Source organism: Anopheles ziemanni, chromosome 3 (genome assembly GCF_943734765.1).
Source record: "Anopheles ziemanni chromosome 3, idAnoZiCoDA_A2_x.2, whole genome shotgun sequence".
NCBI classification, from domain to species: domain Eukaryota; kingdom Metazoa; phylum Arthropoda; class Insecta; order Diptera; family Culicidae; genus Anopheles; species Anopheles ziemanni.
Window position 1 is genome coordinate 67,586,445 of NC_080706.1, and position 13,583 is coordinate 67,600,027.

Here is a 13,583-nt window from a genome sequence, read left to right on the forward strand (position 1 = left end):
GTTGCCGACGACAACGTCCTTCCTTTTTGCGTTGGGAAAAAGTCCTACCGACGTGCAGGAAGAGAAAAAAAAAAGAAAGTTTTCCCCATTCGACGGTGTGCACAATAATTAAGGTGACATCAGTTATTTTCTCGGTACGATTTATCTCTTCCTTCGGGGCGGGGTCCTTCACCCCCCCCCCCTCCCTCCCCCGGTGGAGCCTTTCCCAATGCACCGCCATTACCCCTTAATGGAAAGCGCGCTGCTCGGTCTAATTTTCGCCTCAGGTACCAGGAGCAGCAGAGTTCCGGGAAGTGCGGAAAATGAATTTACGAACTAGAAGCCAAGATAACGACACCCTTTCGCCGGACCGCCACACACGCGTCATGCTCCCTTCGCTGGATGTGATTTCAGGAAGAACATTTTCAAGGATTCACCAATCCTTCTCGCCCGGGGGGTTTTGCTACCGATTTCACATTTTAGGATTCACCGTCCTCTAGAGCCGCCACACGTCGCGCGTGTATACGAGCCAAGATCAACAGCCGTAAACGTGTTTAATCTAAAAACACATCCCGTCTTTCCCTTCTGCACGTCCTCGAAAAGCATTTCAGCAGAAACAGCAGCCCCGAGATGTCGCATTTAGCTGACGGATGCACTAGCTAGCCGGTATCCGGTAGCGAGATTGTGCGGAAAGGACAACACGCTCGTCTGAACAACAGTCGAGAGACGTTTATCGCCAGTATGACTCCTCGGTTGCGCCGGTACGAGTTTCTTTCGCTTTTTATCGGCGCTCGCAAATCTTTACCCTATCGCCAAAATCCATTAAATTTAATGAAAATACATCTTCTTTATCGCGCGTAATTTTATTTTCTTGAGGTTTCGTTTGTTTCCTGTTTCATGTTTAAAAATCATAATATGGTGGCTTTGAAGCTGTATATTAGTTAACAATATTTTTAAAAATATAGTTTTTGAACGAAACTATCCGCCGTAAATTATATAGAGAAATTGAAATTGAAGGAGTGAATTGAAATTAAAGAGTTCGTTCCTTTTATCGGTTCGCATAACATAAATTACAGCAGAAAAAATGCATATTCTTTTAATTATCACCTTTTATCCTTGCATTTGATGAAACCCTTCTTGTTGTGCTTAATTTGTCGTTAACTGTCACATTTTTAAACACAATGTGATTATGATGATTTTTGTGTTTCATTTTCGCAATTAAGTGCATGTTAATTTTTTTTAGTTAAGAAGAATTCACGCAGAACATTTAGATTTGTCTAAAAAGGAATAAGTTTTCATCAACTCTTATGAACGTTTCTTGTTTTCACCACCATAATACTTTAAAATCGTTTTAATATGTTGACTGCTATGGTTATCATTTTACATACGTATTTTTTATAAACAGATTTTGCCCCAATGAAAATGAAAATGCAACTTAAAAAACTATAGTAATATCAAAAACTAATTTTTTGGGAAGCCAAATCTTTGCTTAACCTTCGAAAACCGTTTAAGAAAGCTTATAAACACATGCTATTAAAAAAGATTGTACTAAAAAAGTGTGCTTAAAATGCTTGGTACACATGTCAAAGATGGTTTTAAACCACTATGATCCAACGTATTTAAATTGCGTATTCTATAAAGGTTCGATTTGTTGCTCACTGACAAAATTCGGTGATACCTTTTTTGGTATTGGTGATACATTTTTTTCGCTTCCAACATATGGCAAATAAAGTTTTCATCATTCCTAATCCTAATAAGCTCCCCGGCAATGCTGTATGTCATAAACCCTAGCTCTTTTACTGAAGGGTAAGTCAAAACCTCAAACGACGGCAATTGGTGGACAACGGAAATTGTGACCCTCTCGCCGTCCATGCTTGGCTAATAGTTGGTTAAAAGTTTTACAATCAATTTAATTGGATTGATGGTGTCGTTGGGACAGATGAAGTTAAAAATTAAACCATGGGTTGAGGTACGTCCGTAATGCTCCCAGGCCGGCAGTTTGATCGGTCACCCAGTGTCCTTGTCGTAAAATTTCCATGATGCTTTATGTTTTTTTTTTTTTCGTTGTCGGAGTGGAAAGCCCTTTCAGACATTGCAAATCGGGGGAGGAGTAAAAATACCCCCAAGGCATCGTAATTGTCATCAAGCAGAATTGTCCGTAAAAGTTGGACGTTCTGGCCTTCGTTCGTTTCGCCGTGGGTTCTTGAGCGGTGAGAGGTAAATTAAAAACCGAGAGAAGTAAAATGCTGAAATTAGTCGAAATTAGCATTTTTTCGACCAAACGATGGAAAAACTCAGACGCCACTCTGCCCTCCCCCTGCTGGGCGAAGTGTGAGAGTTTTAAACCACCTTCACCGACCCGCCAAAGAAAGAAGGTGACCGAAGCTGGGCGGTTTCCAGCATTCAATTAGATTGTTGTTGAACACTTGCCTCCGAGGCAGAAGATCGTTTGAGGTGTGCAAACAAAAACTGCAACAAATGTAAATGAGCTGGAAGTTTTCCCTGCCCGACGACAGCTGCCACCGGAAGCGGTTGGCATTTTGGATTGGCAAAGGTGTTTTGCCAAGACGAAAATTTAAACGCAATAAAAACTCGACAGCAGTAAGAAGGGAATCGAAATTGTTTGTACTTTGAGGAAATTTTAAATTAAACTGTTCGACAAGAAAGACAAAGAAAAGTGGTTAAATATGGATGTGGTGATCATCGAAAGCGCATAACAGTAAGCTGTTGGATAGGAGTTCAAGCTGTTCTTATCATTTTTCTTAAAATTAAATCAGGGTTTTCAAATATTAGTACAAATATTAAATAAATTTTGCAATTTTTTTTAGCTTCACACATTTGTTCTTCTAAAAACGAACTTTAAAAATAACTTCTTGCTTCTTGGAAACAATTATTCATCAAACCAATAATATCCTGAAAGTTAGCAGTTATTTGCTTATCTATAAAATCAAAGACGGAAAAGAAAATAAAAGTGTCACGACGATCAAAACCGCGTACGGAAAAATGGTTGACTACGCTTACCATTCCCGGAAAATTGATTATCCTCGGCTCGGAACCATCTGGTGCTCCTTCCCGAACGGGAAGCACCAATAATGGAGACGCCTTGGGGTTCAGCGACCCCTGCTCAATCTCCCCGAGGGTGAAAGAAATTCAACCGACCGCGTACGGAAAAACCTGCTCCCGATGTCGAAGTTTTACTTGCCCGTGCCGATGAACGGAAGGAAAACATCAAGGATCGTTCCTTCGCTTCCGCTAACGGTAACGCTTTTTGTTTTCCTCGGAACACACAATTTTAGGTGCTTCGGTTTGAAGCCGAAAACAACTTTTCGAGAAGGAGTGAGTTTTTTTTCGTAAACGACGAAGGAAACTGGAATTCATTTTCCTTGGGTGGATGTCTCACGGTGTGTTTATTTTTTTGTTGTGTTTCTCACCACTTTGCACCCAGTTTGCCGTTTTCCTAAAGTGCCATTCAGAGCTCGCACGGTATAAATAAAATCCCCGAGCAACGGTACGGAAAACCGGGCGCTTGCTGAGGGTTCCGCAAAAAAGCAAACCAAAGCTCCGCCGAGATGATAAATGAAGATAATGATAACAAATTGATAACGGTGCGTAAACAGCCCTAAACAGGCATGCCCGGATGGAAAGGACCCGGGGAGGAAAAACGACAACAATCCAACGGTAGCACAAAAAGCTTTGGCACAGTCGGTCTCGCCGAAAGCGGAGTACGGTTTTTCGGTTGTATCCCGCGGCGATTTTCATTCAAGAGTTTTCCCTGCGTTTGGGAGCAAAAACACCTCCTCGTCCTCATGATCGAGTGTGTTTTACCTTAGCGCCGGGTGGATGTTTTTCCTAGTTGAAGTTTTGATTCCAATCATGCGAATCCCGGTTCGGAAAGTTGGAAGCTCGTTGGAAGCTTTTCGTACGCCTCGGCAAGTCGCCTGAAGGTGCCATAAAACATACTTTACGGCACCGGGCGAGTTTTCTAATTGTCGTTAGTGCAGCTCGTATGCTCGAGGGGGTCAACCGTGCCCTGTCAGCTCGTCGTGGTTTGGGATAAAATGGCCGACGGTTCGGGAACCGAATGTTCTGGTCGGGGTCGTAAGCGATGGCGGCGATGATGATGATGATGGTGATGATGATGATTATAATTGTGGTGTGTGGAATGAAAATTGAGCACTGCACAATGGGGGGGGCCCTCCCCCCGGTGGCATGCCCCGGACGGCCCGGAAGTTGGAGTGCTCGCTCGAGAATGCATCAGAATGCACGCTGATAGCATAAATGCAGGCGCAATATCGCATGCACTCAGCGCAGACTTGTGGGATCGCTACCTTCATTCACACCGGGACATTCCAGGCGTGCGTTCCAGACTCCACCACGATTCCCGACACGTACGGACGTGCGTACCTGCGATTGCTGACCTCCAGCTGCCGGGATCCGGACCCTCTCCAGTGGCCACCCGGAAATGCCGTGAGATGGCTGCCGGAAAGATGATGCCGCAGAAGAGGTTGAATGCGTACGTGCGGTCCACCAGCCGGATCGTGGCTGCTGGGATGGAAACCGACGCTATGCAAAGCATGCACAGGAATGCTCAGGCGCTCCTTCGGCGGATGGCCACAAGTCAGGTGGAGGGCGCTTGGCTAACAAGAGCTTAACAAGAGTAATGAAACACGTTGCCCGCTTCACTCGCAAAGGATTCACCGCCGGGATTGTCGTCCCGGCTACATTGTGTCGGTGGTCCCGGTACCGGTGTTGCAGCGGGTGAAAAAGGTCGTGCATAGATTTCATTGCCTTTGCAGCTGACATAAACGGACGCTAGTCAGTCTGGTTCCTTCCACACACGGTTATTGTATTATGTTGAATCCCTTTTTTTGACACCGAGAAGCCACTTCATTTCGAAATCGGTTTCGAGCGTGAAAAATGTCTTCGTAAACTTGATCAATTGATAGTACGTGATGGAAAATGCTCCAGCAATTACTTTATGATAATTTACTTAAATTGTATTACACAAAAATCGTAAATTTAACAACTTAAAAGAAAGATTTCCTGGTTTATTTGCCTCCTTCACAGTCCAATTTGAGAAAATTTCCTTTTTTTTAACCCAATTTGAGAAAATGACTCAAAAAATTGTCACACTGTTTTTACATGTTTGTATAAATGTTGGTGTAAATTCGAAGAAACAATTATATTTTCCAACAAATGTCAGGATTTTATAGATTAAATAATGGTCAGTTTGCATATGTGCTATTTATGCTTGTGATGAGCAATGATTTGCCGATAATAACCAAAAATTTGGTTCAATGGCATCGTTTAGTGGGAAACATATGAATAAAAGTTTAGAAACAAATGAGAACGTGTGTTCGAAGCATGTGCTCTCAAAATAAACATCGCGCAATGAAAGTAAAAGCAAAACATGTGACAAAAAAAACTAAAGTAGTACAAATTACATCCGCTTGCCCGAGTCAGGCTTGGGCAAAATTGTAAAGGGGTTAAAAGTGAAATATATGAACTGAAACTATGGTGTTCATTTCAACTTATTTAATTTTCTTGGTTGTTCAAATTTAATCACCTTCATGTTTCGCGATATTGGTTCTTTTTCTGCTTATTTATGGATGACTCGTTCAAAGTAGACGAGCATTGGTCATTTTTGCAATCGAAACATGCAGTTTGAATCAAATCAATGTTCAAATGGTTCAAAATGCTTTGCTTCATAAATACCATTTTTTTAATTTTTTTATTTCTTACAAAAAACTCATTTCTTCTAATTACGTTATTTACTTTTCTATTCTAAATAAACTTATTTTGGGTATATCTAATTCCGTTTGTGTTCAACTTTGAGATGAAACATTGCCATTCTATTTTCTTCATGTCAAAATTTGCTTGCATGTTGTACAGCAACAATTTGCTGCTTGAGTAATCTTCTTTGACTCATATGAGGGAACCGTTTGCCTTTACTGTCTTGTTTTGCTTAAAATGGCAACCGCATCCGCTCGAGCCCGAGGCAATACGGGTACCGTTCCAGTCTTACGCTTGCCAGCACATTTCAACCTGCCCGCCGGTGCTGGAAAGTGTATCCCCCGCCTTAAGAACGATTCGCACGCAACCTGCGTTGAGAAAGTGCTGACGCTAAGAAGCGCCAATCGTGCCCCATTCCAGCGCCAAGGAAATTAAGCCTAACGAAAGGAAGCGCATGGAAATGGGCCCCGTCATGGGAGGCTGAGAGGTATGTAGTGTGGCCCGGGGAGAGAGGGGGTCTACCTTCAGTTGCAGAGGAAACGTGTTCAGGGTGCCGAGTGTATTATGTTCCGGATATCTTTCTCTCATCAGCTCGCCTACTTACTGGCCCCGGGGCCATGTTTGCTCGGTCGTTTGTTCATGTTCGTTTGCGTCCGGGCTCTTGTCCCTCCGGGGCACGAGGACGCGCTGAGAATTTGTGCCTGTTTTTCTTTGCTCATCTCCCGCAACAACCTCTTTGCTCTTTCCAGATTGCCTTCATCTGCAGCTGTACCGGGACTCGAAGGATCGCTACAAGAACGGCCAGACCAAGGCGTCGCTGTCGCTGCAGCACTTTCTCGGCGTGGAGTCGGGCTTCACGCTGGACAAGGAATCGAACACGATAGCAATCATTTGCCAGGATGTGATCGTCGTACTGGCATTCGATACCCGCGAAAGACTGATACAATGGCAGGTGGGTACCGCGGGCGGAATCCGATCCGATTGAAAACAATCACCTACCGAATGCGACCGGATTGTACCAACTTTGCACCATTTTTTTTCCATTGCCTACAGGTGAAAATATCCAATAACCTCGGGGATGATCTGCAATACCTGGTACTGGTTTCATCGGCACCGCCGAAGGCCAAACTCTCCACCGGCCCGGCTCGGATGCACATCCAGGACCATCGGTTTTGCCTCACGACCGGCGTTCCGCCACGGTTGACCGGCATGTGGCAGATTGAGCACTTAAGGTAGGGAGACAAGACAATTTAAACAAACCTTCTATTCCAGATGTTTTTCCTGTATCGGGTTCAGAAGAGGATCAAAGCAGTTGACGAGACACTGGTCAAGATCGGTGAAAAGAAAGGTCGATTAGTATCGCGAGTAGTGAAAAGAAGTCTTCGGTGCGAATTCAAGGGATATGGATCCGGTGGGTTACCACGATATGACCGAAACCGGGTCCAAAGGTCTAAAACCTATATCGAACGCCTCATTTACTTGTTGAGTTGGTAACAACCGTTCGTAAAAGGTAAACAAAATTAAAAGTAGGGGTGGCTCTGGTAATATGCACCAGTGAGGCAAAACGCATCTTTTCCAATTTCTTATGGAAAACGCGTTTTGAGTTACGAAAAAAATGAAGTCATCCTGTAAGAGTATCTAAAATATTGTCACCCTGTGATTCTGATAACTCTACATACGCGGAACAAAAGTAAACCATGAACATCACCGATTCGGACATGCTCTGATGTAATTCTGCTGACCACTCTGCTAAGGAATAAATAGTACAAAAATCGTTGTTTTTATAAATGGCATACATAATTCCGCTAATTAGAATCAGAGCTCCAAACTGCATATCAAAATCTAGGCAAGTTCGCAGATTTACTCGTATTAAAAGTATTCAACTACGAATGGGGGCATTAAGCATCCCGTAGGTCGAGGCAAACTGCATCACTTTGAAAACAAACTGAAACGAATTTTTATCATTCAAAATATAGGTGTTGAGTTATATATTGGTAAAAGCATTGTTTCTTTGAATTTCACTAACTTTCGGTCAAATCACAGGACATTATAAAAGTTTTTCATTTATCCAAATGTGGTTACTTGAAGAGAGGTGCATATTGTCCCTTTGTTGTTGTGCATATTACCTCATTGTTATAGAGCACTTTACCCAAGCACAAGTGCGTTTAGTTTCAACCAGATACTATCAAAAATAAGCCCTCTATCAAATTGAAAAAATCATGGTTTTTGTGACAGAAAAGTCAGCAATTTTTCAACACGTTACATCTTCTGTATCTTAATGAACCAAATGAATTGATAAAATAATTGCCTATTGAATCCCCAAAAGTTTTCCTTAAGTGGAGCGTATTACCCCAGGAAACACTAACTATCAAAAATATTCCAGCAATTTCTGGCTCGTTAAAAAGTATGCTGTGACCTTTCTTTTTACTGATTTTGGGTATGCCGTTTGTAAAAGCACAGATAACAAACAATATTGATTATACTCAGTAGCAAAATACCAATGGGAGATATCGATAAAGCGATTCTTCCTTTGAGCAGAGACGTGCGCATTCTTCAATAGTTTTGTTAATTCTCCCCGCAGACGTTATGGTGTCGTGGACAATCGGTTTTGCTTCGAAGGCGGCTCCAGCTGTGGGAAGGGCGAAGGACTGTACGTTTTCGTGACGGATCTGGGCGATGAAATCACGCACACGTTTAAGCTGGCGTCGCAGGGCAAGTTGGCCAGCAAGAAGCGAGCTACGGCGCGGAAAATTGCAGGTAAGTAGCCACGCGTACTCAATGCAGCGTAGTTGAAATGCGTGGAACCTTCCTCTACGGATCATTAATCACGGAGGATTACCACGACACCGTTGCCTCGCCTCGACTAATGCGTTCGACAAACTTTCCCACACAGCGCTCGACAGCCCGCGGAAGGGAGCCGAATCGCGCTCGACAAACTACAACGACGAAATCTGCACGGTGCACATTGAGAACTCCAACTGCACCTGCCGGAACTCGTACTGGCCGTCGACGGAGTCACGCGACCTGGACAGCAATTACGGTTGCGGCGATACGGCCTCCGTCTCCGAGTGTCACGACAGCATCAACGATCTGGACTCGTTCCCAAGGTAGGTAGTTGTTGGCCGAAGGGTTCTTATATCGCCCCCTCTTTTACACCAATGCACCCTTGCGTCCTTTTTATCCTTCCTTATGTAGGAATGCGGTTGCCAATCTGGAGCGTTGCATGAGCTGCATCTCGAAGCTCGGTGCTCCGTCGATGTCCCGCAGCTCGACCGTAACGGGTACGCCGGGTGCGGTTGCACCCTTCCCGGCCTGGCACATGATGACCGAGCACAACAATCACATCAACCAAACGCACAAGCTGCCCGGCCCTGCCCTCGACCGAATGTCGCTCTGTTCGCACGGCAGCAGCAACAACTCCGAGTACTCCATCCCGCGGCAAGCGTGCGGATCTTCCGGCCAAGCGCCAAGCGAAGCGAGCTGGTACGAGAAAGCCCCCACCGTCACCTCATGCTCGCACCACCGTTCAACGTCGCCATGCAGCTGCCCCTCAGCGTCCGCTCCCGGACGGCCTCCGAAACCGCGGGATATGCCACTGCACATAACGGCTCCGATACACACCGCAATGTGCATGTCCACCGGCAAGTCACCCCACTCGAGCGTCGGTCCGTACGAGAACTACGACGTGCCGAAAACACCGATCGCCATCGAGGGTTCGTCCTCGAACGGTTGCACCCCGGGCGAGAACTACGACACGCCGAAGAAAATACAAGAGTACCTGTCGAAGGAGAGCACCACGCCGAGCGGTAAGGTGGACACCGCGGTGGTGGATAGTGCCAGCAGCTACGGCAACTACGACATGCCGATGTCGCTGACGAAGGCTGTCTGCAACTGTCTGACCGGGGCGCAGGAGCCACCGCATCACCACCACCACCACCAGCAGCAGCAGCCGGTGGCACGGGTGGACTGTACCTGCAATCGCGTGATGTCGTGGGCCGACAACTGGATCTCGTTGCCGCTGTGCAAGCGAGGGAATGGCATCGAGAACACGGGCGTGCAGATCAACAAGGTGAAGCTGAGTGGCGAGGGTAAGATGCCGGTGATGGACGCGAGTGGAGGTGACGGTGCGATCTACGCCACGGTGGACATGACGAAGAAGATCCGCAAGAAGCTGGAGATGGGTGCGTGTGCCTGCGATGAGCCACTCGTGAAGCAACCGGTGGCCAGCGGGGCTAAGACGCTGCCCGCCAGCTGCTACGATAACTACGAGGATGTGGAGATCAAACCGGAGGAACCGGCGAAGGCGGCCAACTATGCCAACTTGGAGTTCGAACGGTCGCTGGAAAACTATGAGAACTCCAAGGAAGTGTTGCAGCGGGCGGGACTTTGCCTACAGGAGCTGCAGCACGAGCACGAGGAGGAAGAGGAGCCTAAGGTGTGCCACAAATGTGGACACCCGAGTGCGAAAACGCCCGACCAGGATGCATCGCGAGAGGAACAGCAGCAGCAGCAGCAGCAACAGGTCGCATCTGCGTCGGTGGAGGATAAGCAGGAGAACTACATGATGATGGAACCGGGCAACAGGAAGTCCAAGTTCCCGGGCTACATACCAATGTCTCCGGCAGCTCCCGCAGCTAACGCCACTGGAGACGCGCCACAGGAAGCGGAGGCAACCGACGACAAGGTGTCTCCAACGGCTCCTCCACTTCCCACGAAGTCGGACCTGCTGAAGCAACGCATGAATCGCATCATCGGGGAAAAGTCAGCCAGCAATCCGAGCTTATGTGGGCCGGCCGTCGATCGAAGCCGCAAGCGGATAGACGATGAGTCGCGCGTTTCGGGCAGTGCGATGCTCCGGGCCACCCTTGCCAGTCCGTACGCACGCAAGCAGCTGATGGACAGCAGTGATCTTCTACCGTGCGGTGCTGAGAAAAGACTTTCACCCCGCAAGCGTTCCGCGTCGGCCGAATCCTCACGCTTCCTCGACGATGGTGAGGCCGAGATCGAAAGTCCACTCAGTGGAACGGCTTCACCGAGCACGGAGACGCTGCTGCGCAAAACACCAACACCTTGTGCGGTGCAAACGCTTCGACGATCGTCATCCCCGTGCGTACACCAGGAGATGGAACCGTGTCCTGCGTCGGAGGTCTGTTGCGGTGGCGAAAAGTCCGGGGTAACCAGCGCGGAAACGGAAGACGATCTGTCCGCCTCGACGAATCCACCGAGCCAGGCCTCGCAGTCGGTCTACATCCGGCGGTCGGAGAGTGTCCCATGCAAGGCCCAGAACCGGGACAGCTCGAGTTCGAACGATTCGGGCGTGTCGACGGGTTCGCTGCGACAGCGTGGTACCGATTTCACCGACTTTGAACTCCCACTGACCACGGCCATGTCGGCTCGGCGCCATCAGAGGCACGTCATACCGCAGCAGAACTGCGTCCACGCTTCCCTTCCGCGTCGCTCGAAATCGTTCGATCCGTTGCGTGAGCTCTCGTTCCAGTTCCAGAAGGTACGCGTGCCGGAAAAGAGCACCTCCGCCGAGGCGGAAGTCCCCGTCTGTCCACCGAAGGCCAAGGGTGCGCCGTCCTACGGTAGTCCGGATGTTATGGCCGCTCCCGGGGCGCCCTACATCGACTCGCGCAGCACCAGCAGTGGTACGTCGGACATGTCGGATTACATCGAGACGCTGTCACTCTCTAGTCATAGTTCCTCCGATACGCCCGAGGGCATGAGGTACGTTACAATCTCTACCAGAAAATCCCCATTCAGCTTAAATATTATACTAAATTGTCCCCATCTTTCCTCTACATAATTCTTTCTTTTAGACACATCCGACAAGCGACCTCCACGCTCAGGCCCCGCTCCGGCAAGGAGTATCAGAACATCGACCGCTCGATTCTGTCACTCACGCAGGCGAGCACGGACGCGATTAAAGTCCCGGGTACGCCGTCGCAGCTGCGCGGTCTGCTATCGTGTTCGGCCAACTACGCCAACATCACGCCCGTTCCGGAGAATGCCGAATCGCCCAGTCCCGGCTATCAGAGTGGCACGTCACCGCAGGACGCACAGGGTCAACATTTTATGTTTAAGGTAGGCCGCTTTGATTATTCATTCTCGTGATAACATTCAAACTCACATACATCTTAGTTTTAGACCTTATTATATTCTTGCAATGCATTTTATATTATTATTTCTTATAACTTCTTTTTTATATTATTATTGTTATTATTACTATTATTATTGTTATTATTATTATTATTATTATTATTATTATCATTATTATTATTTCTAAAATAACGTGTTATTAAGTTTTTATTATTTGGGTTTATAATTCTCAATTATTTTATCGTTTTCGGCATGTCAAATGATCTTCTGTTCAATTTTTCTATACTTGATTTTCCGTTTTATTTTGCTTGGCTGGCAGCAGTTATCTGAATTCACATATTTTGCGAGGTTGGGCTGCTATTGTTATGTTGTTCCTGCTTTTTTATTATTTCAAGCTTAAGGAGCTTAACGCTTTATGGTTTACATATTACTCTTAGGAAGAAGTAACTTTATGTTATTCTTTTTCCGCAAATATATGCATTTTTTCGTTTTCAACCTTTACTTGACATTTTGTTTTCTTAAGGTTTTCGGATGGCAACTTTTATAATTTAAATTCATATAAATTGGTTATAGTTTTTATCACTTATTAGAATGTTATTTTTTAACTAAAATCAAACCTAATGCATGAGTTTTTTTTTTCATTTTATTAGTTTGTAGTATTAATGCTTTCATCATTTTTCACTTTTGCTCACACATACACTCTTAGTTTGTTCTTTAACAGAATATAAGATTCAAACGATTTCCATTTGTTGTACCACTTTTTCTTACAGAACTCGTCGTAAAACCAAAAAGTAAAATATTAAACGATCTTGTACAGTACAGTGTAAAAGTATGGCGCGTATGTAATAAGCAAAATAGTCATCCAAAGCAGAACAAAACGCATAGAAACAAAACGAACGAATACAACATTCAAAGAAAGCAATAAACAAACCTAAGCGGTAATGTCCCCACTTTTTGTATGTTAAAACTAAATGGTACTAGAAAATCAAAACAACCTATTGAACCTACGAGCTCCGTGGCAGTCGTGAAGGATGGACGTGTACAGTTTGGTTTTCATCTTCGGTGCTTTTTTTTTCGACTTTCCGTGTAAGAAACGTAACGTGAAACATGTCCCTTGTATAGGAGGTAGCGGTTAGGTTGGACATAAAATTGATCGCTTATCGAGATCGAAAAGGTAAAGCCAACGTAGGGCGGATACGACGGTAGCTAGAAGAACGAACTGCAGCCATCCGATTCCGGTTTATTTGGCTTTCGTTCACCGTCTGTTTGATTGTAATTATTTAACCTTCCGATCCTGCACCGTATCATTCTTGGTCTTCCCTCTCCAGGTGGGATGAGACTCCTGTTTTTTCCTCTTCTCCCCTGAATGTAGGTGCTTACCTTTGGCAGTGTACCGTGAAGGAAATTTCCTTTTCTCCGCCCCCGTACAAGTCCGTCCCAGTGGAGGTTCTATGGGTATTTTCTTGTTTGTTACGTGTCCTCCCTTATGTCAGCCTCTAGGGCAAATAATGGGACAAACTCCACAAATGTTTCAGCATCCTCCTCTTGTGCTTCCTGTCATTTATGGGACGCTTGATGGAGAGAACAAAATGGGCACAATGATGCGAAAGAATTGCTCCTGCCGTTCCACTCGCAAGAAGCAATAATAAGTTTCCGATGAGTGTTTTCACCCGCCGGGGTGGACGGGAAAAATGGTTTCTTTTTTGGTGACCGGCAAGGGGAAATGGTGCGGCCCAACACGAGGTTTCCTACGGTAACCGGAACCATTC

At 46.0% G+C, this 13,583-nt stretch overlaps 1 protein-coding gene across 1 annotated transcript in view; it reads left to right on the forward strand.

The window, feature by feature from the left end:
- Positions 1 to 13,213, forward strand: part of LOC131285312 (uncharacterized) — a 137,733-nt gene extending 124,520 nt beyond the window's left edge. Inside the window, exons 2-8 of the mRNA XM_058314167.1 lie at positions 6,462 to 6,664; positions 6,766 to 6,944; positions 8,294 to 8,469; positions 8,606 to 8,819; positions 8,908 to 11,442; positions 11,535 to 11,799; positions 13,187 to 13,213. Of these exons, the coding sequence (XP_058170150.1) occupies positions 6,462 to 6,664; positions 6,766 to 6,944; positions 8,294 to 8,469; positions 8,606 to 8,819; positions 8,908 to 11,442; positions 11,535 to 11,799; positions 13,187 to 13,213 (3,599 nt within the window). The remainder of the gene's footprint in view (positions 1 to 6,461; positions 6,665 to 6,765; positions 6,945 to 8,293; positions 8,470 to 8,605; positions 8,820 to 8,907; positions 11,443 to 11,534; positions 11,800 to 13,186) is intronic.
- The last annotated feature ends 370 nt before the right edge of the window (positions 13,214 to 13,583 follow it).